Raw genomic sequence first — 24,471 nt, forward strand, 5'->3', positions numbered from 1 at the left:
TTGAAAAAGATCCAGATAAAAGCACGCTTGAAAATGTGCATGTTTAAAAGCTAATATATTTCTTTTCCCTTTATTTTTTGTCTCCCGTCCCCATTTTTATGGGCGATGAGAGGAGACCAAGAATTATATTCTCAGAAAGATGTGCTTTGTTATAATAATAATAATCTATAATGGCAATGCCACTTTTTCCACCTGTCTCAACAAACATGACTAGGTTGTTCCTTTACTCCTCCAACCAAGAAAAGAGGAAGTTAAAGCCAGAACAATCGACTAAGATTAAGGGACAGCAATGCAGGAGAAAACAATGAAGAGAAGGGAAGTTTTGTTCATTGTTCAATTCAATTCAGACTGAGAAAGAAGAGGCTGATATAGTGCAGGGAAGACAATAGACAGATTGTCACAGGAATAGAATGTAAAACCTAGTCCATTCAATAGCAAGAAGAGAGAGGGAAAATCTAAAATGTTTGGTGGCATATTGGTGGACAGGGGTGATGGATTAAGGGTTAATATGTTCCTGTGGAAAAATCTATTCTTTTTTAACAATTTGGAATTGATTAAAAAGAACATTCCCTGTGAATATATACAAAGAACATTCTTGTTTCTTCTCAGTACTCATCACATTAACTTCACACATTTAGGAATGAGGAGAAAGAAAAAGTTGGATAACTCCAGTCTTCAAGAACTTAAGCTCCAAGATGCTCCCTGGGTTTGTCTGCCAGAATAGATTTCATTTTCCACAGGAACATTCTGTTCTACCCCAAATTTTTAGAAATTTTCAGAGTAAATGAGAGTGAAGAAGGCAAATTAGATGGAAAACAAAGAAAGTTTTGTTTACATGAAAGAGAAACCTGCCTGTGTGATACTAAAAGCTACCCTCTATAAAGTAATAATGAATTGGTCTGGAGATTGAATTTTCATCTGAGTAAAAATGGAAATAAAACAATATATGCTTTATTTTTCAGACAGCATAATTCAGCTAAGAGAAACAGGAAAGTAATTAAGGGTAACAAGGTATAGGCAGCACCATTATCTCAGTCTCACATACCTAAAAAAATCACTAATGATGTAAAGTCTTATTCATTATAGACTTGGAGGAAATGCTGGCTATGAAATCTCAATATGTCTACACCCAGTGTAATAAAGGCCCACTTCTCCTAAATCCCGCATCCAGGACCTTTTGTCTGTAACTAAATAAAAAGAACATGTGATTACTCAGATCTTACCCCAGGGAGACAAAACAGGTTCCTGATATACCATTCGTGACCCAGTTCTACTCTGTTCAAATCCATTCCCATTGGGAACTATATTGGAAGTTAGATGATCATGATTTACAGCTGGGTAGCGTCGGACTGTGCGGGATGATCCAGTATATGACTGAGAAGTAACAAGGGAGCTGCTTCTGTTCTGAACCCTGTGAAGATGAAAGCTAAGTTAATATTTGTGCTGAATGGTTATGTACCCATTGAAAGTCTTCCTTGTTTATGAGGTTAAAGCTTGCCTGTAGAGAGAAAGATAAAAAACTGAGAGCGGTAAGCCAAGAGCTCTTTTAATATGCTTTTGAGAATAACAACTGTTCGACTCTTCCCATAACTTAAATAGTCACACTTCCATCATTTCAAAGTAAAATAAATGTTTTTGGACAAGCACCTCTCCACGTATCAGAGGTTAAATAATTAAGAAATATTTTCCTCATCGATCATTGGCACTTTATGTACTAATAAAGAAAATAGTGCCTTCTGACTTGTGAACACCAGATGTGGAATATTCTCCACTTTCCTATAACTAGTGCCAACATTATTGACAATTCAGTGACAGCTCCAATTTTTCCCCCTTGGGCATTTAAATTCATTGTATTTATCCACTCTACTGTATTTCTGTCTCTTTTTTATTATTTTTATATTATGATAGAGCTTTTTATTGCATCAACGTATTATTTTAATTGTATTTGTAGATTATTCCAATATTGCAAAGCGTGAATGAATATAGTTCATCTGTTAACTTATTGATCATACTCTTCTTTCTTTTTCTGTTGTATTATTACATGTCTGTTGGATTATAGATAATTATTTAAAACCATAGACTATCCTTTTATTTCATCTTCTGAAACACAAGCAAACTTCTTAGCAAAATTACTTCTATTATCATTCCATTCTTCCTTTATAGAGAAGTTGCCTTCGGAGAATTTAGTCCGCCGTGAATAGTAATTTTTCCCTAAGAGAATGGCAGATTACAAAAAATATACAAAAATTGCTAGGTAGTGAGAATCACTTTCTGTTGCTTTGTTTTGAGCAATGCATAACCAGAACAGATCCTAATTTGGCATATTACCATGCAACCATTTCAAAACTCTTTGCCAAAAGCACTGATTATTCTGGACTCAAAAAACAAAACAAACCACTTAAACAAAAAACAAATACCGATCACCAGCGGCAATCATGCAAGTCAAATTAAATGGATTGGCTCTGAGTATAAGAGGGTCACTACGTCTGTGCAAGGGGTAACATTCACAAGGAAAATTCCATTGTTCCTCAATTCTCTCATCTGTTTCCAAACATGAGCGATCCCTTCAGAGTTGGCTCATCCTATATGAATTTGGAGTAGATTCTCATTTCTGATTTTGGCACTGATCACTAAAGAAATATAGCCAAGAAATGGTCCCAGCCAAAGAAATAAAACAGTATATACCATCCATAAAAGTTATCAGTGAAAGAAGCCTTACAATGAATGAATACCCATTAGCAAATTTGTCTTACTTAGGATTTTCTAAAAACTATTTAGTTTTTTGTGATAGGTGAGCCACAACAATGAATCATATCTTCTCCACTCTCAAGGCCCAGTGCTTCAATGCCTATTAATGCATGCTGGCTGTCACAGCAGATTCTTACAAAGCAGTTTGTTTCGACTTACTCATGCTAAGCCTCTTTCTTTCTTAAGTCTTTCAACTCTATTTGGTCCTGCTGGGTCCTCTTTCCTCTGCTAGAGAACAGTGCCAAGATTTCCAGACTGCTTTGTTTCTAAATACCTCAACTACCCTCTTATTTTCAAGTAAAGCAGTAGTTAGTACTGGAATTTCCCAAGAAGCCAAAATTTAATGAGATTAAGCAGATTTCATGCAAGATAAACAAGCCCCCCAGGGAGCAAGATACTTTACAGAGTTCCTTATTTAATGGCACCTTTATATTCATTGAGCCAAAGTTCTTTTCCTCTACATATACCTTCCAGGTATCAAATCCAGTTCTGATCTACATCTAAAAGAATTTCAAAAGTGGAACTAAGGTTTGAAGAATTACTTGTAATGCTATTTCGAGTCATTATTTATTGGGAAATTACACTGATCATTTTAGTCTAACGGTTTGAAACAGAATTAGATAAATCTTGCTTATATTTTAGGGACCATTCAAAAAGAATTCTCAAGACATTTACATTAATAAGCTATAATTTCCTGATTGTTCATTCAGTAATTAAATAATAATGTGAATTCATTCCTCAACTTGATTTCCCTGGCAACATGACTCCTCTGCAAAGGAATAAGTATAATAAATTGAAATGTGAATTAGATGTTTGATCATCCACATAGCCTCTTCTCTCTTCCCTTTGAAGTATGAGCAAGCAAGACATTATATTTTTAATTAATCATAGCATTCTATATCATTCATATCAGACATTTATACTTTGGAGCTTCAGAACAGGCCAGAATATTTAAAGTATGGTTTGGAGTTGATGTAATATCTTAATCCATTCTATAACTTGTAAGCATAGTTTTCAATTTCATTGGAAACTGGGAAACTATGGGAAGTAGAGGTGTTCTGCTACAAGCAGAGAATTTATAGGAATTTTAATCTATACTTCTGGGGGAAATGCCTACATTGGGGAAATCACATGTTATGATATTCACACAGTGTGCTAACCTCTAACTTACTTTCGCTTTGACATAAGGTGCTGTGTGAATTCAACAAAACATCATTAAAGCAAGCCATGGTGTATATGAGACCCTCTACTGTCAATCAGTCCTTATCATTAGGAGTTTTCTTCTAATTTTAACTCAAACTTACTGTTTTTAGCAGTTTCCATCCACTGTTTTATTTACTTTATCTTCTATATAACAGCTGCTAAGATAGCTAAGAGTAGACAATTATCATTTCTCACCATCTGTTCTCCAAGCTAAACATGTCCAATCTTTTCAAAAATTCCTCAAGGAATTGGTTTCCAGATACTTTAACACCCTGGGATGTCACTTTTTGATATTTCTATTTTGCCTACATCCCTCTTAAAGGATCAGAGAAACCGTGACCCGTCAAAACCGCGGTCCACAAAAGCACGATCGATGAAAGCGCGCATTTGACGTCATCACAGCGCGACAAAAAAAATTAAAAATTGAAATAAAAATAAAATTAAAGCAAGCCGATTCACATAAAGGTAAGGGTTAGGTTTAGGGTTAGGGTTAGGGTTAGGGTTAGGATTAGGTTAAGGGTTAGGGTTAGGTTTAGAGCGTTAGGGTTACGTTTAGCGTTACGTTAAAGGTTAGCGTTAGGTTTAGCGTTAGGTTAAGGGTTAGGTTTAGGGTTAGATTTAGGCTTAGGTTAAGGGTTAGGTTTAGGGTTAGGTTTGGGGGGGTTAGGGTAAGGTTTTCGCTTTATTTTTACATTTTTCGATCACAGCGCGATGTTTTCGTCGCACTGTGATGACGTCAAATGCGCGCTTTCGTCGAGCGCGATTTTGTCCTCTGTGGTTTTGTGGTGGAACCCAGAGAAACATATTGCCATCAGAGAAACTTATTTCCAATTTTCTCAATAAAGTCAAGAATTGGGAATCTCCCTAGGATCAATACTGTGAGACATCAGTGCTTAAATATGAACTCTATCATTTGCAGTAAAACTTTGTCTGGGATGTCAATAATCATTATTATGTATTTTAAAAATACACAATGTATTTTTAAAATGTGTTGCTCATTTCCCATTAGAACCATACTCCCAAAATGCACTGCAAAACTACTACAGCATAATTTACATTACAGAATATTAAATGCATAAACTACCAACAAATCAACCTAGAAAGCTGTATAACATTAAAATATTTTAATGAGAACTGCAACTGGAAACATAGCAGTATATATTCAGTTAAAACAAATAAGATTTTAGCTGGTTTCAGAATTTATAAGGTTTGTAAAAAGAAAGTGGAAATTCCAGAGTTATGCACCAGTACTGAGGTTGTTGTTTCTCAGATACTCACATAATTAATTACTTCGCTGGTGCTTGTTCCTCTCCTACTGATGCTACTTACATTGTTACATTACTTCTCTTTTACAAGAAATGCTGGCAGTAACTCAAGAATTTACAGTGCATTACTGGATATAATTTTTTGAGATCGTTTCCACAGGTAACAAATATAAAGAAATGGCTTTACTTAAACATCCACAAGCATGAACTACAGCTGATCCTTTCATAATAGTTTTTTGCAATTGTTTTCAATTTTTGTTTTAGGAAGTACAACTTAATATGGAGAACATGTAAGCTCTAGATTTAAACTTCTCAGATCAGAGCTATATGTAAAATCAGCCCTACCACCTAAACAAGATTCAGCACTGAAGAAGAAAAATGTCTAGGTTTTTGTTTTGCATTTCAATGAAATATTTATTCTATCAGGAACTCCAAAATAATTTTCTGATGGTTAATTTGACTAAAAGTTCACAAACAGTAGAGTACGCAAGCCAAAGTTATATTGAGAAATCTCTGCCTTGTTCTCCAAAGTACAAATTGTTCTTGGATTATCTTCTTCCATTGTTTATTTTATACACTGAACATAAACATAATTTTCTCCCTTTTAAAAAATCTTTCCATAAACCTCTCTTACAGATTGCTATAGCACCTATTAGAGAACTCTAATAGGAATCAGAAAAACCTCTTTTAAATATGCACAAATAAAATAAAATAAAGGTATCCAATCTAGTGATATCATCTTTTCCTGAGATAAACTAAATTATATTAATTGCAAAATATTCTTACCTCATCATGCACTTCTCCATGGATGCACCTTTGAAATTCTTTTTTTTTAATTTAAAGTTTGGGTGATAAAGTTAGGTGCGACATTATTATGAGAAAGCCTAGAATTGTATGGCAGTGTACAGATAGAGCTAAAGTGAATAGTAAATTGGCAGCACTTCCTCTTTGAATTGAAATATATGTTATCTGTTACTTATGAGTCTGGTTACCATACTTTAATGGTAAAGAGATATTTATTACTTGCAAATTTCTCCAAAATTACGTTGGCATCTCCAGTTAAAAGAATTTTAAACACTGAAAAGAACTCATTCAATTCAAGCTATCATATAGAATGAATAAATATATACATAGCTTTCAAATCAGTTTTGACAGTGACATGTGGTGAGGTTTATGGCTGGTGAGGCAGTCCTCTCCACCGACACCCCACTGACTAAAGCATTTTCTTTCGCCCGCCTGTGCTCGCGGCAAAGCTCAGGCAGGTGAAAGAAAGCGCTTTAGTCAGTGGGTGTCGAGGGAGAGGAGAGAATGCCTGAGCATTGCCGCAAAAGAAAGAAAGTGGCTTTTGCCCGCCCCGCCGCTATGTCAGATATAGAGGCATCCCGCCTCTATAGCCACTTTCTTTCTTTTGCCCAAAGGCTGCAGCCCGCCTGAGGAGCCCGCCTCTGGGCAAAAAAAAGAAAGCGCCAGCCCGCCAGCAGAGGTGGGTAAAAGACTCGCCTCTGCTGGCGGGCTGCCCCGACACAGAGAAAGAAAACTGATGGGCTGTCCTCCCTGCCTCTCCTACCCCCTTCCCTCTCTTCTCAAACAAACTCTTTCTCAAATTGAGAGTTTGTTTGAGTGAAGAAACAAACACACACACAAACACACAAACACACACACACACACACACAAATTACTTACAATTACTTACAAATTACATTAATTTTGAATTCCTCCCCCTCCCTCTGACCCACATACCTTTTCCAGCTGTTTCACAATCACAGAGGATTTCAACTCTGCTCTTGCCTGCCATCATGAAAATGTAAAAATATAAAAGGAAAAAGGCAAGAGCTGCTGAGGTCAGGCTGGGTTAGCTGCTTCCAGAGTCCCCAATGGATGACTCTGCTTAACTGTTTAAAAAAGCCTCTAAAAAAACGGCCTCTACAGGAGGAGGCAAGAGAACCACGTGCCTCATCTACATAAGGAATTTTTAACACTTGCTTAACTCTGCTCGAGTGATCATAAAGTCAGACTAAATGAGGCACATGGTTCTCCCACCTCCTCCTGTAGAGGGCACTTTTTAGAGGATTTTTTAAACAGTTAAGCAGTTAAGCAGTTAAGTAGCTAAGCAGAGTCATCCACTGTGACTCTGGCAGCAACTACCTCAGCCTTTTTCCTTTTACATTTTTTTTCTTTTCATGATGACAGTGGTGAGGCTCTGCCTCCCCTGCCTCCTCTGACTGTATGTCACTGGTTTTGACTCCTGGTGAATCCTGGACTAGCCTCTGAAAGACTTTCAGAAGTGGTTTGCCTTGCCTTCTTAGAGTTCTTCTTAGAGTTGACAGAGAATGACTGACCCCAAAACTGTTGGTTTTCATGTGTAAGGCAAAACTAGAATTCACAGTCTCCTGGTTTCTAACTACTACATCAGACATAGTGCCTTAACCACTACATCAGACTATTGAGTTAAATTGATCAACCACTTTGATAATATTTAAATGTATCCATGTATTATGAATACATGTATTTGTGAAGCATATTAGGACAGTCAATACATTTCTGTTGCTTCGAACAAAATACTATTCAATACCAAAGTTGCCTGTGCATTAGATTTGAACAACTTTCATTCTTAGAAACAATTAATCAATACATGCAGAACAAAATGACTTAGCAAGTTTTTTTTAAAGTCACAAATCACATTATCAAATAATGATGAAATTAAAACAATTAACTCCCACACCCAAAATGTCTAGGTGGCCATCCATTAAGATCGAGTTTAGATCAATCTAGAGCCAAGGTGGGGCAGTGGTTAAATGCAGCACTGCAGGCTATTTCAGCTGTCTGCAGTTCTGCAGTTCGGCTGTTCAAATCTCACCGGCTCAGGGTTGACTCAGCCTTCCATCCTTCCGAGGTGGGTAAAATGAGGACCCGGATCGTTGTTGGGGGCAAAATGCTGACTCTGTAAACCGCTTAGAGAGGGCTGACAGCCCTATGAAGCGGTATATAAGTCTAACTGCTATTGCTATTGCTATTGCTAGATCAGTTTTTGTCAGGCATGAACAACCAGACTCACATGTCTAGAGTTCAAATTAGCTATTTTATTGTTCTATGCCAATTTCATAGGAATCTGCCCAAACTGGCAGCTTTCACCAAAGAAAGATTAGATAAGGCCCAAAGACATTCAAGAGTTGTCAGATCTTACTATTTTGTAATGAGTCCAGACGAATTCCCCGTTTGAGCCCTCTCTATAACAGCTTTCTTCAATCTGGAGCTACCCAGATTTTTGGGATTGGCTTTACCATCCATAATTCCTAATCAATATCAGGGGCAGGAAGCATCAGAAGTAGATCATAGGCGGGTGTGTTTCTATACCATTTTCTGATATTCTGAAGTAACTCAAGTATAAATCTCTAGAATACCATGGCACCATACTTAGCAAACTGAATTGGCCAAGTCTTGTCTAATTTTACATACTAGACAATGTACAATGTCTAGTACAATGTACAATGATCATGAGGTAAAAACGTCAGGCTTTCAGTTATTCATTTTTAATCCCAACAATATATACTAATTTTATTTAGGAGATAAAAGATGGGTATTGACTGAAATAGCTTGTATCAAGCACAAGCTGTTTCCATCAGGTTTGAGACTATTTCTGCTTCACTGACAGATTGTTTGATCTTTCTCATGAAAGGTTACAAAATATTTTTTTATAATTAAAGAGAATTCCATTCTGAAACATATAATCTATGGATCTGAAAATACCTTTCAAAGAAAGCACATAACGATGACAACCTCTTGATAATCAGCCATACTTTTTTGTTTAACCTTAAATCTCTTGGCAATTTTTCTTTTAGTTTCTGTCTCATTCAACTGTCTCCCCTATTGGCCAGCTGCCCTTCTTACTCAATGCCACATTAACCATAAGCCGGTGATTCATTTCCTTCTCTTATGTAATTTCCACTGAATCATTAGAGAAAACTGGACACTACATGAATAGCTTATGTTACAGAAATGAACAGTCATTGGGTCTTTCTTTTTCAGTCTCTGAAGTGGTCATTAATAACAATAGCACTGACTTGTATATTGCTTCATAATGCTTTTACAGCCCTCTCTAAGTGGTTTACAGAGTCAGTATATTGCCCCCAGCAATCTGGGTCCGCATTTTACCCACCTCGGAAGGATGGAAGGCTGCCTTCCATTCTGAAACATATAATCTATGGATCTGAAAATCCAACCTTGAGCCAGTGAGATTTGAATTGCCAAACTACAGCTAGCAGTCAACACTCTAACCCTACTGTGCTACCTCAGCTCTATTAAATGACCTGACAGAACATATAGAGATCACTCTTCAAGAGTTTCTTGAGCAAAGAGTTTCTCAACACACACATATTGGAGTTAATTTCTCATACCAAATCTATGGCAAATGAAACAATCTCTCAATGCCCTCCCCTAACATCAAGGCCCCACTTGTCCCTTTGTATTTCAAATGGACACATCTGATTTTGCTTAGCAGGGCAATCCTTTTCCAGACAGTTAAGGATTTGGGACACAAATTTTCCCTTGTGTCTTTTATTCTAGACAGTGGCTGCCCACTAAAGGAAACTCTGACGTTTTTAACAAGGAACTCTTGGCCTTTCTCCTGGAAAGGCCTCACATTCTGCTGAGGTTTGAACAGACTACAAGAAGCTGGAACATCTACAAATTTCACAGAAAGTCATACATCAATTCAAGTGGGCACAATTACCCCCCATTTTAATGTTCATATCATCTGCACCCCTAGTTATGTGTGATCTTTTACGTAAGTCTTAATATTTTCTTCCCTGTGATCTGATTTCCTTTTCTAGCTTGCAATTAGAATATTCCACCCTTTAACTAGCACCTTCTGTTGCTGAAATTGGATTCTGAACAACATACTCCTAACTTCACTAAATAAATTTGCATAAGTAATAGCAAAACACATGTTTGGATAAGTGTTCAGACAGATGGTCTTCAGGGATATCTTCTGATTTATCCTTTCCTGTTTCTAAAAATGGAGAGAATTCTAATCAGAGGTGGGTTTCTACAGGTTCAGACCGGTTCAGCCAAACCAGTAGTGGTTTGGTGGCCTGGGACGCCAGAACTGGCAATGACCCAGGCCTGCCACGCCTCCGAACCAGTTCCCTGTTCGACGCAGAATGTTGTTGTTGTTTTTTTTAGTGTTCTGAGCACGCGCACACTGAACTGACAGTAATGCCGGCAGCAACCCACCCATGATTCTAATTCTATAGCTAGTTATATATTCTCCCTTCCCTAAGAAAAGTACTGAATCACTACTATGATTGTAAGATTATGGACAATTTAAGAACTATCCACCACTATTGGTGGTCTCACACCAAGCAGATATAAAAATCTATGGATCTTCTTGTCACATAGGCTACTCTGCTAAGTCTGTAACCACTAAACTAACTAGTCTCTTACATCTCTTGAATGAGAAAAAGAGATGCAATAATTTTGAACGTCTATGGAGATTCTCAGTCATTCAGATTTTGGTTGTCCCAAAGGATGGAACAACCAGGTCATGATTGACAACCAGCTCTGACTGGATGGTGAGGGACAGAACCATTCCCCACCATCCAGTCAAAGCTGAAGAAGCTTCTTAGATGAGAAGCAAAACGTCTTCAAAGAAAAACCAGAAAAACCCGTTGCCTCTTGAAAAAGCACCTTTGGGACAATAATTTTCTCCCTTGATTTCAATATAAACAGGGCCCAGTTTTGCTACAAAGCAAACAACTGAAATTCTTTAATAACTATTGTACAATATATCTACTTATCTGAGGATTTGTGGCCTTGGAATCTGATCTGATTTCATTTAACTTATCAAAATTACACTCTCAATATCTATCCTCAGCTGCAGTTTCATCACACTCTCAGTAACTTAAGAATCCCCAGCTAGGATCCATTTAGCTTTTGCGGGATAAATAGATGCAAAATAAGAGTTAAGAATTTTGTTTTTCTCATCATCCAGCATTGTCACTTTATGGATTACCTTTTGATCTTCAAGCAACAGATATAAATGATGGTTTATATAGAGACCTAACACCATGAAAGGCTGTTCAAAATTGTTTGTAAACTTACATACTTTGCAATTCCAACCAGAAACCGCAAAAGCATTTAACTATCCATCTTTTAAAATGTAATATTATGGTTCATTGTATTAAATATATCTTAATTGTTAAGGTATGATGCTAAAACAGTAAATGGGTGATTAAAAATGGTTGACGTTAGCATAAATAATATTGTTTTAATGAGGAATTAATAATAGTAATAATTCCTATAGAAAGAGATCTTAATATTATATTGAAAGTTTTCTAATCATATCTTGCTTCATGTAGTGTGTGGAGAAGTTTTTTGAAAGATATTGTTACAGTGTTGGGTGATAACTTCCTACAACAGTATGCAAAAATCAAGTTGTAATCTTTATTGTGTCATTTAGGATTAAAAATTTATCTGGAATTGAATCTAAATCCTATCACTGTGAGGGAGAAATGCGATTGCATGGGGCTATTCAAGATATTAATGATAAGTAATGGCAAAATATCTGCATATGTAAAATGGGTAATCATGCCTTGTAATGAGTTTTTGCAAGGGAAAATCATGAAGTTGGGTCACATAATTGTAGGATGTTTAAGCTATAAAATCCTAATCAAATAAGTGGGGCATTGAAATTAAAATGACTGAGCAAAGGTCAACTGTAGTTTTGAAACATATCTTGACCAAGTAAATAAACAAGAACAGAAATAAGCAGAAACTCTGGTAGCAAAAGAATAATATAACAAATCACGAGTTCCTAATAGTATCCACCCAAGAGCTTAAAGGCAAAAATATAGAATTGCTGACCTTCAGGCTTATGTAATTTATTCTTCAAATCAGACTCGGTGATAGAAGATTGGAAAATAGCCAACATGACACCAATTTTAAAAAGGGACCCAATGGGAAATTATAGGCAGGCTGGCTTGATATTTTTTGGACACATTGGTGAGAACAGAGAAAAGAAATAAGAAATAAAGTAACAAATGTTACTGAAAGAAAAATCAGCATGGATTTTGTACAGGTAAATCCCACTAACAAATCTATTTTAGAGAAAACACACAAATAAAACAGGACATGTATGAACTTTCAGAAAAGAATTCATTGAGTTAATGAAACATGTTGAGTAAATTTAGTAGTCAGATGAAATGCAGATGAAAATAAATGGACAATTTTCTCCATGAAGAAATATAAGAACTAGAGTCACTGAAGAATCTTTTTGGGGATCTAGCTTTTTAACTTGCTCATAAATGACCTTGATTTAGAAAAACATAATGAAATAGACACATTTTGTGGATTATACCGAACACTCAGCATTATGAAAATCAAAAGGATCTCCTTAAAATGGGCAAATGTCACCCAAAACACAAGTTCAGTGCTGGCACTAATCCTCAAATTCTCCCTAAAAGTGGTGTGAATGTGATCACACATCAATAAGGTTATTTTTGCTATTTCTTTAGGCCATTCCCTCATCTCATCCTCATCCAACAGATAAAGCAGATTACAGTTGTTCCAGATTCAAAGCAGACTTTTCCTCTTCTCCCCAATATCATATATACAGTCTACCATGCTTCATGGTGGATATGGCTGAGGATGCAGTTAATGTGAGAGAATCCAACACCTACATGTCGCTGCTGCAGATGTGCCCCCTTTCATTCAGCTATGTGTAATCCTTGGTTTCTGATCACAAGTGAGCCCCAAATTTGTATTACTAAGCAAGGCAGCTAAGTGAGTTTTGCCCCATTTTGCAACCACTTTTTATACAGGTATTAAGTGAACCATGCAGTCAACTTTGCTTGTTGAAAGCCAACTGGGAAGGTTACAAATGATGACCAGATGAGCCCAGGACAGACATAAAAACATGCCAGTTGCCACGTGCCCAACTTTTGTGCATGTGACCAGGACGCTGCACAAGGATCATAAATGTGACAGTCATCAGTCACTTTTTTCGGTGCCAACGTAATTTGCTCTTTCTAAACAAATGGTTGTAAATCAAGGACTACTGTACCAAACCATGTGTATCAGGATAGCCTAGACCCCTGGTCTCGACAAAAGTGGCTGCCTGAATAATGCATGACCTTCACGTTCCAAAGTGCTTGTCAGAACCATATGTCTACTTTTTATATATCCAGATGTAGCACTGTTTTGAAAGAATGTTAGACTTATTCTTCTTATATTTAAATGTATATATTTAAAGCTATACTGGGGAGGTAATGGGATTGAATGATTGGCACTTTTCCCTGCATGGTTTTTTTTTGAGGGACACAATCATAAAAGCACTATTAAACCAAGTTTTAAAACCTTTTTGCCCAAACATGGAACAAGGATTGAAAGAAAAAGAATATGTGAACTAAGAGCTGTAGTCTATATATTTACTACTGACAATTTATGATTAACCATTCAATTTTAAACTTTACTCATGTCATAAAACATACATCTATTCTCTCCCCCACCAATAATAACAGCAAAACCAAAATACCCTCAAATTGTAGCAATTATTATCTACTTCGTTCCTAAATACTGTAAATTCACTGTGCATCAGTCATTAGTCACCGAAAGCTCTCGTCTTTTACTGAAACCTAGGGGATGATAGCAGTCCATTTTATACATGACTGCTTTCTTATTGCTTAGAATAAAAATGAAGGGGAAAAAATGCAGAAAAAGTACCAAAAAGAAAAAAAATTAGCAGCAGGTTTGAGGTAGTGGATTTTCTAAGATAGTAATAGTAGCACAGCTTTACTATCAATCCAACTTACATGGCCTAGGCAAACATATTTCAAGAGGGACCTGTTAGGGCAGATGCATCTTTCTTGTTCTCCACATTTGTTCTAGAATAGAGTCCTTCCACTACACCACTGTTAAACCTACAAAAAAGGGAATAATTGCTTTGGCATATAACTGCAGTAACTTACCCAGCTGGTAGTTTCTGTATGATAGGTATCTGTGGCTCTCTTTTTTCTGCACTGTTTATTCTCATTGGAAGGGAAACTGCCGGAGGCTGAAAGGCACTTGCAAGGCCAGGTGGATGATATTCTTCTTCGGGAATTACCTCTTCGCACCTGGAACCTCTGAAGCCTGAGCGGCAAACGCAAAGCTGGGGACGGCTACAGGATCCTTTATTCTGGCATGGAGGGTCACATACAGCTAAGGAAATAAAGAGAAGAATGAATAGAAACAGACATCCACATCATAATATCTGTGTCACTCATACATAGGACTTATTTATCTGCTTCCATGAGGTAAAACAATGCAGACAACCTTCAAAAAAGTTACTACTTTTTCAAAATGATCTAACTGCACAAATATTGCAAATAATATTGCATTTGTAACAGAAGACAATCCCAGTTTAGACTAATCCCACTTTAAGAAAAATTAATTTCTTTTGTATTGAGATAAAATGTGTTCACGTCTTTCACAGAAATAATTTTCTTCTTTGTTTACAATAAACTTTGGCTACTGTTCCATTCAAATAAGGCCACTTGTCCCAGATCTAACAATTCAATATAAAAATTTAATATCAAATGTCAAAATATTTTATGACAAAAATTCCAAAAGTCATTTCAAGAATTTGCATACTCTATTCCTACTGGAGTAGGTAATATTTAAACTTTAATATTTAAGCATCCTTAGTTGAAAAGATTTCGCCTTTCTTTTACCTGACATCTATGTGAACCAAGAAGAAACTTGGGATATAGCCAGTGGAACCAAGTTAGACATATAAATGATTAGCTACTTGTTTAACAAATTAAAAAGGCAAAGAGTTTCTTGGTCTTTAGGCTCTTCTAAAATTTACCATCTGTTTAGAAAAGGCTTTTTTTAGGATTTTAAAAACACTCTTTTAATTAACTCAGGCAAACAGCATCCTGCATTTGAAATATCATTAACGCAGGGTGAATAGAAGCTCACATCTGAAATAAGCATTTGTACTATTCCCAGAAATATTTCTCTAATGAGAGAAAGAGGCTGCTGTTTCTGGCCTTGTCCATTGTTTTTAAGCACTGTTCTGCTTCTGGGACAGTGAGACAATCCTTCACCTTTTATTAAAGAACATTGAGTCAGTTTTCTGGAACAATCACATTAGCAAGACAAAAGATGGCTTTTGGTAAATAATGTACAATTTTGTTGTCATTGAACAGCTGAGAATGTCCTAATTCCCATTTTTCTTTTTGGTGCCATTAGTAGGTCATATTTCATAACATAAAGTACTATGTCTGAAGCACACTGGGGAGCAATATCCAATAAATTGGAAACTTTGTCTTCTAGTTCTGGAAGTATAACTCCTGAGTAATATTTCAGAATTGGGGATGGAGAGCAGATATATTCACAACAAACACTGAAGTCTTCAAAATACCTTTGAAGGTATTTTGGTATTAACCATTCTGTGTGACCATTCTTTTATTAGGTAGGTCATCCAAGATGTTAAGACATCTAAGATGTTCAATGTTTCATCACAATGGAATTGGGAGATAGTCTCCTGAATTATATGTTGCCTGGGCGTTTTGAGTAGTGATATGAATGACACTGCCTCACAGATTTTTTTAAAAAAAATCCAAGCAAAAGGTAGCATACCTAGTATTATGACAGATTGATAATTGCTTAGTAACAAAAAACAAGTCAGTAGCCACAATCTGCAATTGGTCTGCTTTCAACTAATAAATAGCAGCTAGAACTCCAAAACAAATTAACTGGCCTGTGTTTTTTTTCTTTGCCAATAAGCAAGGAACATTACTACAAGCATTATAGTAATGTCACTACACAAGCCCCACCTTACAATCATTGTGACACTGGCAAGTAAAGGAGGGGCTCATGCACTAATATCATTCCATGGTGAAATTTGTTAATATATTACCTTTATAGGCTGTCCAATTCTACAACTTTAGACAGTATATAGTACAAAAATAGATCATTGCAAACAAGGTGCAAAAAGGGCACAGGTATTTGGGAAATAAATATACCACTTTTTCTAAAAATAATTAGACAACCCATGACCCATTGGGTCATTCATCCTTCCACATAAAATATAGGCTTGCACCATTTCCCCTAGCCAGTCCTACCTCACAAGTAGACATCCCAGCCCCTCCTTCATCTTTCCACATATAGGCTTGACCTCACAATCTTTGGGAGAGCCCTGCTGAATCCTTTTCCTCCTCCTCGGCTGGCCAGAGGAACTGCTTGTCACTTTGCTGGGGGTGGGGGACAAAGGGATCCAAGGAAAACTGCACCCACACTCCCCATATTGTTATGTCAAGGGCCCCCTCCCTCCAGGGAGGAAGTAGTGGCCAGCCTACCTCACCAACAGGTCCCTTATCCTTCCATAAAAGGATCATCACTGTTAAGAAATTTCAAAATTGTTGGGCTCAGTTCCAATGCAACCAATGATTGCTTGCCAATCAAGCCTTGCCGCCAACCAATTGGTGCAGAGCCAGAGGGAGGCAGGAAAGGCACGTATATACCAATCTACAAGTTTCTGGGAAGCATAGCTGGAAGGCATTGTGGCACTGAAGCAGCCACAACTTCCCCAAATTTCATTCTGACAGGAGTTATGGGTCCCAACATTCTGTTAACCCACCAATTTGAGTTTCTATGGTTCAATAATTGTTGCCTTACCTTTTCCAATTTCTCCCAATTGAAGATTACAAACAGATACAACAGTTTTAATAGTATATCAATAAAACCCTAACTTTCCATAACTTTGCTGCAGACACTTCTGGAGACAGAGAACATAGAAGATAGGGGGGGAAAGCTGTTAATTTGAAAGGCAATGGGAAAGGGAGGAAGTTAAAATTCCACTTAGATTTAGCTGAAACTGGAAGACCAGTAAGAGAGGCAGGCTAATTACATTTGGAGTATCTGTTTTTCTGGGTAGAAATATCATGGGCTTCTCATAGAATTACCAGATATATGAACAGGCAAAAGAGAACATTGACAATTTGATGGCAGGAAGGACATACTGGGGTTTGTTTGTTTGTTGGCATCCATGAAAATTGGAGACAAACAATTATTTAGGTCTACATGTATATGAAATTACTTTTTCCAAGATCACTGGTTTTTTATTAATTTTTTTCCAACAAATCTTTATTTTCAAGAACTTAGGTTATAATTACATTGAATTGATGGTGATGATGTGATTTTTAAATTCCACGATTGAAATGTGAGTCACATGACTTTTATAATTACAGTGATCATAGATGTGAAGGGGCTGGATTGATGTGGTTGTCAGTGGACAAGGGAAAGAAAGATACAAAAAATTTACAAGTTACAATATAGAAACGTTTGAATGACTACTGTTGTGAAAAACAATCCAAAAAAAGAAGACACTCAAAAAAGCCAGACAATATTTGATTTTTACGACTATGCTTGTTGGACAGAAGACATGAGGACAAAAGACAGCATGTTCTTTCATCAGATGTCTGGTAATCCTTGCTTTTCTCAACTGATTTAGTCAAAATTCTCCAAGTTATAGGTGGTTATGTTGGGGGGAAAGGCTTAAGATGTCCTAGTGTGCATTACCAAAGGCCACTGTTGATAAAGGGAACACACTGCATATAGACTGAGGAATTTGAGGTAGTTTCCGGCAACAAAAGTTCTGCCTAAATTCTAAAAACTCTTATTCAGATATTTTATTTTACTGCTGAACTTCATTTACAGATGTTGCACCAGGGAAGCTCAGCTGGCATTAAGAGAATTGATTTTTGGTAGAGTGGTTTGATGACATTTTAATGCATACCTAACTGAGAAATACAATATGTCACATTCTTCCTTGAACAGTGGGATTTTCTGCATAATCAAGTCTTTTTGTAGAAAACACACTGGAGACCTATCTCTGCGAGGATTCTTTTATCTGCAAATTTACAGATTGAGAAGGTAGTTGACAGATTTATTGCAAGAGTAACACTCCCCTCCCCATATCATTTATATTATCCCAAATCCCTTGGAAACTTTGACAGTCAAATCCAAACTGTCATTTTCAAGTCTTGCTCCTGCTTTTCTAGAATGTTGCCTCTTAGCATTTTAAAATAATTTAAATATTTAGTTTTTATTTGAATTAGAGAAAAATTGATTATGAGAAAAAAGTTGATGGTCATTTTTGTTTTATATATGTTTGATGCATTTTTGCTCACATTTTAACTTGTCCAGTTATTCCCCTCCCCTTTTCCCTTTTATGTTAGTTTGCATTTTAATACTTGTTTATGAAATATAATATTTGTAAAATATTTTTCTTGCTCCTGCTTTCCACATTTGGATTGCGCAAGTCAACTGCATAGAATATTGACCCATCCAGAGCAGGAACTGACCAAGCAGAACAGAAAGATCCAAATTAGCAAAGATTCAAATCAGAGGTGGTATTCACCCATAGGTTCTGGACAACCAGTAGCAGAAATTTTGAGTAGTTTGGAGAACCAGCAAATAGGCTGGCCCCGCCCCCACTGCCTCCCAGCCTCCCAGCTCATCTTCTTTTGTTGCCCTGAACAGGAGAACATAGCTGAAAAGTGGGTTAGTGGAGTGGGGAGGGGAGGGCAGGGAATAGGGATTTTGCAGTATCCTTCCCCTGCCACGTCCACAAAGCCATGCCCATAAAGCCACACCACACCCACAAAGACACACCCACAGAACCGGTAGTAAACAATTTTGAATCCCACCACTGATCCAAATATACACAGAACCCAGCAATTTTTATGGTACATTTGCAATGTAACAAAGTCTGTAAGTCTTGATCTGATTTTGGACGTTCTTCCAAATGTAGCAACAGATATTACCTCATATTTGCTCTTACATATGTTTACGAATCCTCAACCAGTGGTAGGTTTCAATTTTTTTTAGAACCTCTTCTGTAGGTGTGGCCTGCTTTGTGGGAGTGGCTTGCTGGCCATGTGACTGGGTGGGCGTGGCCAACTTGTAAAATGTGGTGAAACTCACTTAACAATGCTCTTGCTTAGCAACCAAAATGTTGGCTCTAGAAACTCTGGCATTTGAAGCATGGAAGTCTTAAAGCTGTCAAGTTACAAGACCCCTGCACCCCTAACCCTTTAGAAAAAAAACCCAGGGGTGTTCAAACTTGACAGCTTTAAGACTTTTGGACTTCAACTCCCAGAATTCCTCCTCTCGCTCTTCAACTTGATGATGTGTGGATGGGCGGGGGGAGGGAGCTGGAACCGGTTTTAAATGGCACTGTAGATTTGTGGAACCTCTTCTATAGAAGAGGTTAGAACTGGCAGGAACCCACCCCTGTCCTCAACATATACTTTAGTAAAGCATTGTCAGAAGTCCTCCTATAGTTTTATCATGTGTGTTACAATCTGGAGATCCTAAGTTCCTCACACTGAAGCAAATAATTTATAAATCAAGTCCTTGATTATATTTCACAGTCACTCTCTCAGAATGCAGTTTCCTCATTTTTCCTCCTGCTTGTATGCGTTTCAGTGGCAAAGAGTCATTATTATCACTACGGGTAGTCCTTGAATTGTAGCAACTCTCTTGCTCAGCCACATAAATTATGGGATCAATTGTGGTTGTAAGTCACGGACTGCCTGTATAGTGAATTCTGAAATAGCATTTCGTTTTAAAAAATAATTAATTTTGCTTAGAAAACAAATCAAACTACAGATATAGGATGAGGAAAAGAATATATGACTTGGCAATAGATTAATAAAATATAAAGTAAAACAATAACAGAAAGCAAAAGACGGTAGTTAAAATTTAGAAATATCACAGTTGAATTAACAGACTCATTAAAAATATCAACGAACAAATCAAGGCTCCAACAATTATTGTATATACTGAGGTAAACAAAAAGAATTTGGTGTCAAGGTATTTCTCGATAAACAAAATGAAGACCAGAATTTCAGTTGTTAAGCAAAGTAGTTGTTTGTTAAGCAAGACATCATGTGACCATTTTGTTCAATGACGGCAATCCCAGCATTCCCAATGGAGATCATTAAGCAGTCTTGCAGGTCAATAAGAAGATGGCATCCTGGGTAAAGAGTGTAGAGCTATCTCAAAGGGTTGGAGGAGGTCTTTCAAGGCCCAGTGCAGGCCATGTGTGAATTGAGGGATACTGCAGAGTTGTGTAAAACTGCCATGGCCTGAGGAGCTTTGACCTGCTCCCCACCCTGCTAGACCCAGGAGGCCTCAGCCTCCTCCCTCACCAGGCCTGGGTGGCTTTGGTATGCTTGCGGTGCGATTTGGAAAAGGAAACTTATGAAGCACCAAGAGAATGGAGCTGGTTTTAAAATGGTGTGAGATGACCCCAGTAAAAAGGCTGGGCCTTGCATAGGATGGATGCACCTGTTAATAGCTGGAGAAGAATGCTGAAGGTAAGAGGAGTGCTCAGAAAAATCATAAATAAGCAACCATTTAGAAACTCTAGCTCAATGATGGTGAACCTTTTCTGCACTGAATGCCAAAACTAGAACACACGTGCAAGTGTGCACATGTGCGTGCACCGGAGTGCTGGTATACTGAAGACCAGCTGGCCAGTGTGCACATGCTTATTTTCCGGCTATTTTTCGGGCCGTTTTCAGGCCATTTTCCAGCACTCTGACACCCACGAAGACCAGCTGGCTGGTGCGTGTGTCCCACAGAGAGGGCTCTACGTGCCACTTCTGGCACATGTGCAGCTCTAGCTCATAACATGCTTTCTTCTGGTACTTATATCTTAGCTACTTCTACGCTATCTTCTCTTTTTCTCTTCACTTTCATAAATTTATTCATTGAAGTCATGTGTTGAAAGAACTGCCTGTGGTAGGGATCAGCTAATCAGCTAGTAACCATTTTCTGAAATTATTTCGTAAGAACCTGTACACCAAGCCCCTGAATCTACGTTTTTATTGATGATAAGGAGCTGGGTCCATTTTCCACATATTGGTAATATTCAATTATCCTCTGGCAGCTCTGTTGTTATTTGAAGCAGTTGTTAAGTGAGAAATCATATGACCATGACTGTGTTTTCCTTTCCCCTTCCACCTCCCTTTGGAATACTCCCAAGGGGGCAGGGCAATAGCACTTAGACTTGTATACAGTGTACAGCTTCATAGTGCTTTATAGCCCTCTCTAAGTGCTTTACAGAGTCACCCTATTGTCCCACACAATCTGGATCCTCATTTTATCAACCTCAGAAGGATGGAAGGATGGGAAGGGAGCCAATGAGAATCAAATTGCTGAACTTCTGGCAGTCAGCAATCAGCAGAAGTAGCCTGCAATGTTGCATTTTAACCACTGTGCCATTATGGCTCTATATATTGAGCACCTGCTGGTATTCCTGTCTGCAACTGACAGAACTAATCAGTTTCATACTTTCCTTTGCCTCTTAACCACTCCTCTATTGGTTGGAAGGCTCACCAGGGTACTGGGATAATTAGCAAGAAGAGAATTAATGTTTGTATTTACATTAATTGAAAGGGAAGGGATTACAAGAGAGTAAACAGCCATATAGTGGCATACAATGGGGAATATACATCAAAAGGAATTTGAGGGCACCAGCAGCCCAAAGTGCATTACAAAACAGCTTGGTTATTCCCCACTGCGTGCCTACTTTGTGTCTTTTAATTCTTTCCCCTCCAATATCTCTGCTCTGTGAAGGGAGGGGAGAAAAAAAAACAGTCAGGCATAGGAGAGTTTGCCTACAGAGACGGATTGAGATTTTATTTCTCTCCCCCACCCCACCCCTTAATTTAAGCAATTTCTCTGTTTTATGTGGGGGCAGAGGAAGAGAGAAGAGGTGGGGAAGTTTCAGCCATGAGTATTCATGGCTCATTCATGTGTTTCTGGACATAAAACTACAAAGTTTCCAAACAGTAGTTACTGCCAGCAACCAAGTAAGCCAAAATCAGGAAGAACTGCTAACAATCTTTTAACTTCTTAACCAAGAGGATGAATCACAGCAACACAGAGTTATAACATTGGGGAAAAAATAGCTGGAAAATCGCCATTTCTATTTTCCTAGGCCAAAAAAACAACAATAGCCCCAAGAAGCCAACTATAAGTCCTGGGAGTCCTTGACTGAACTTATATATATATATAGTTTCTATCCTTGGGCTGTCAGAGTCTTAAACACAACCACAATCACTCCACACACAAGTGGAGACTTATGACTAGTTTTTCTTTTTCTTTTTTCCTTAATTACTTGCATAGGGATTATTCTTTATACTATTTATGTTGTTTGCATTTTTTGTCATGGATTGCACCAGTGAGGTGAAAACCAATTTCATTGTATACATGATGTACAATGCAGAGATAAGTTGCAAATCCTGGAGCTACCAGTTCTCTCGTGCTTGTGCACACGAAGCTTCTGCGCATGCACAGAATCATCCTGGCGGGTGGGCAGAACCTCCCGCCCCCGCCACTATCAGTTCACCCGATCTGGCCGAACTGGGAGCAACTCACCTCTGGTACAATGACAATAAAAGCTATACAATACTACATATCTTTAAAATACTACATATCATTAAAATCTATGAATCATAGAATGATTCATACTATCATTGAAATAGTATGAATTTTGCAATGGATCTTCCCAATTGGTCTAATATACAACTAAAGCAGAGGCTTTCAGGTTTTGTTGGTTCAATTCATTGCTCACTTTTCTACTCAAGCACTCAAGATCTCCAAGGATTTAGCCATAATAAGACCACTGTACATTAATGATCATCCCTGACATATAGTTTACATAGAGGGATAGAGGTACTGAGTACAAGATATAGAGTTCATATGGCAAGAAGTCCCAAAAGATTTTTATCTCTCAGTAGAATTCCTGGGGAACCTACGGCAACTGAGAAAGAGCTGCCTGTTCCTTTTCCCCATTTCCAGAACTCACAGGCTTCATTCACTCTTCCCTTGGTACTTGAAAGAAAGGAGAGATCCCAGTTTAACACATGACTGCCTCACTCCCATTCCAACAGTCTTATGTAAAAAAGATTCTGGACATCAACTGTCTTCAGGGACCCTTCGGTTTGATCCCATCTGAAGACATCAACTGCTGCTTTATCAGCTTCTGCCAGAACCATTAGCACAGCCTATTCACATGGACAATTGCACTCACTGCTATCCTTTTCTCTCAAGAATTATGAAGCAGAGGGACCCCAGGGAGTTTCATTATTTAAAAGGTAAGCCATTTGTGTTAGACAAATATTATACAGGAAGACATATTTGGCAATGCTGTAAATGCATCACATATTTAGTTTGTATCAACAAGGATTATTTTGGAATGAGACTTTCAAATAATTTCCTGGTTTCATTATCCACTGCTATAAGTCATTAGTGAGGCAATGTTAGTTTCTTTCATTTTCCATTCGATTTCCTTTTCACATTAGTTGAAGCATTTGCTTTTTTTAAGGTCAAGTGAATATCTACAAACCATTATAACTCTATAGATATTTTGCACAAACACCTTCCCCATATATGCCATAGTATATTTTGTACATTTATTTTCCCCAGATACATGTATATTTCTGTATGCACTATTTGTTCAAAGAACCATGCCACTGTTCTGATCTAGGCTTCCCCAAAAAGTACCAAGCAGATTCTTGGTATCAACAAAACCTCTTTTATTAAACAAATGTGAATTTCTCTCATTCACATTCAGCAAAAGCCTGGTAAATAGTCTTTCAAAGGTGAAGTTATGACCACAGACCTTATCTATCTTGGAAAACTGCCATGTAAATATTTTCCAAATGTAGTGTTGTGTGAGGAAAGCAGTTAGACTTATATACCACTTCATAGGGCTTTCAGCCTTCTCTAAGCGGTTTACAGAGTCAGCATATTGCCCCCAACAATCCGGGTCCTCATTTTACCCACCTCGGAAGGATGGAAGGCTGAGTCAACCTTGAGCCGGTGAGATTTGAACAGCTGAACTGCAGAACTGCAGTCAGCTGAAGTAGCCTGCAGTGCTGCATTTAACCACTGCACCACCTCGGCTCTAAGACTTGGCACAGAGTCTCTGAGATTCACCAACAAATCTTCTTCACACTCCTGAAACGAACTAATGACCGAACAAACGAATTGTTTCCTGAAAAAGTCCACTCTTCTTTCTCTCTTCTTTTATTTCCTATGGAAGGGGACAATCACCGTCCACCTGTAGCTTTGCTCCCAAGTCAACCCTGATTTCTTAGTTGTTCTTGTCTCCTGGCAGCTCTGTGCATGCGCACTCTAGGGACAGGCTCCAGCTGTTCCTCTGCCTCACTGCTGTCTAATTCTGAAGGCAGCTGAG

The 24,471-nt window shown here is 37.8% G+C and overlaps 1 protein-coding gene across 1 annotated transcript in view; it reads right to left on the reverse strand.

Moving 5' to 3' along the window:
* The window catches only part of LTBP2 (latent transforming growth factor beta binding protein 2), a 110,864-nt gene that overhangs the window by 67,991 nt on the left and 18,402 nt on the right, over positions 1–24,471 (reverse strand). The window contains exons 3-4 of the mRNA XM_032238283.1: positions 14,180–14,411; positions 1,224–1,411 (exon numbers count right to left, since the gene is read on the reverse strand). Of these exons, the coding sequence (XP_032094174.1) occupies positions 1,224–1,411; positions 14,180–14,411 (420 nt within the window). The remainder of the gene's footprint in view (positions 1–1,223; positions 1,412–14,179; positions 14,412–24,471) is intronic.

Source organism: Thamnophis elegans, chromosome 1 (genome assembly GCF_009769535.1).
Source record: "Thamnophis elegans isolate rThaEle1 chromosome 1, rThaEle1.pri, whole genome shotgun sequence".
Classification (NCBI taxonomy): Eukaryota; Metazoa; Chordata; class Lepidosauria; order Squamata; family Colubridae; genus Thamnophis; species Thamnophis elegans.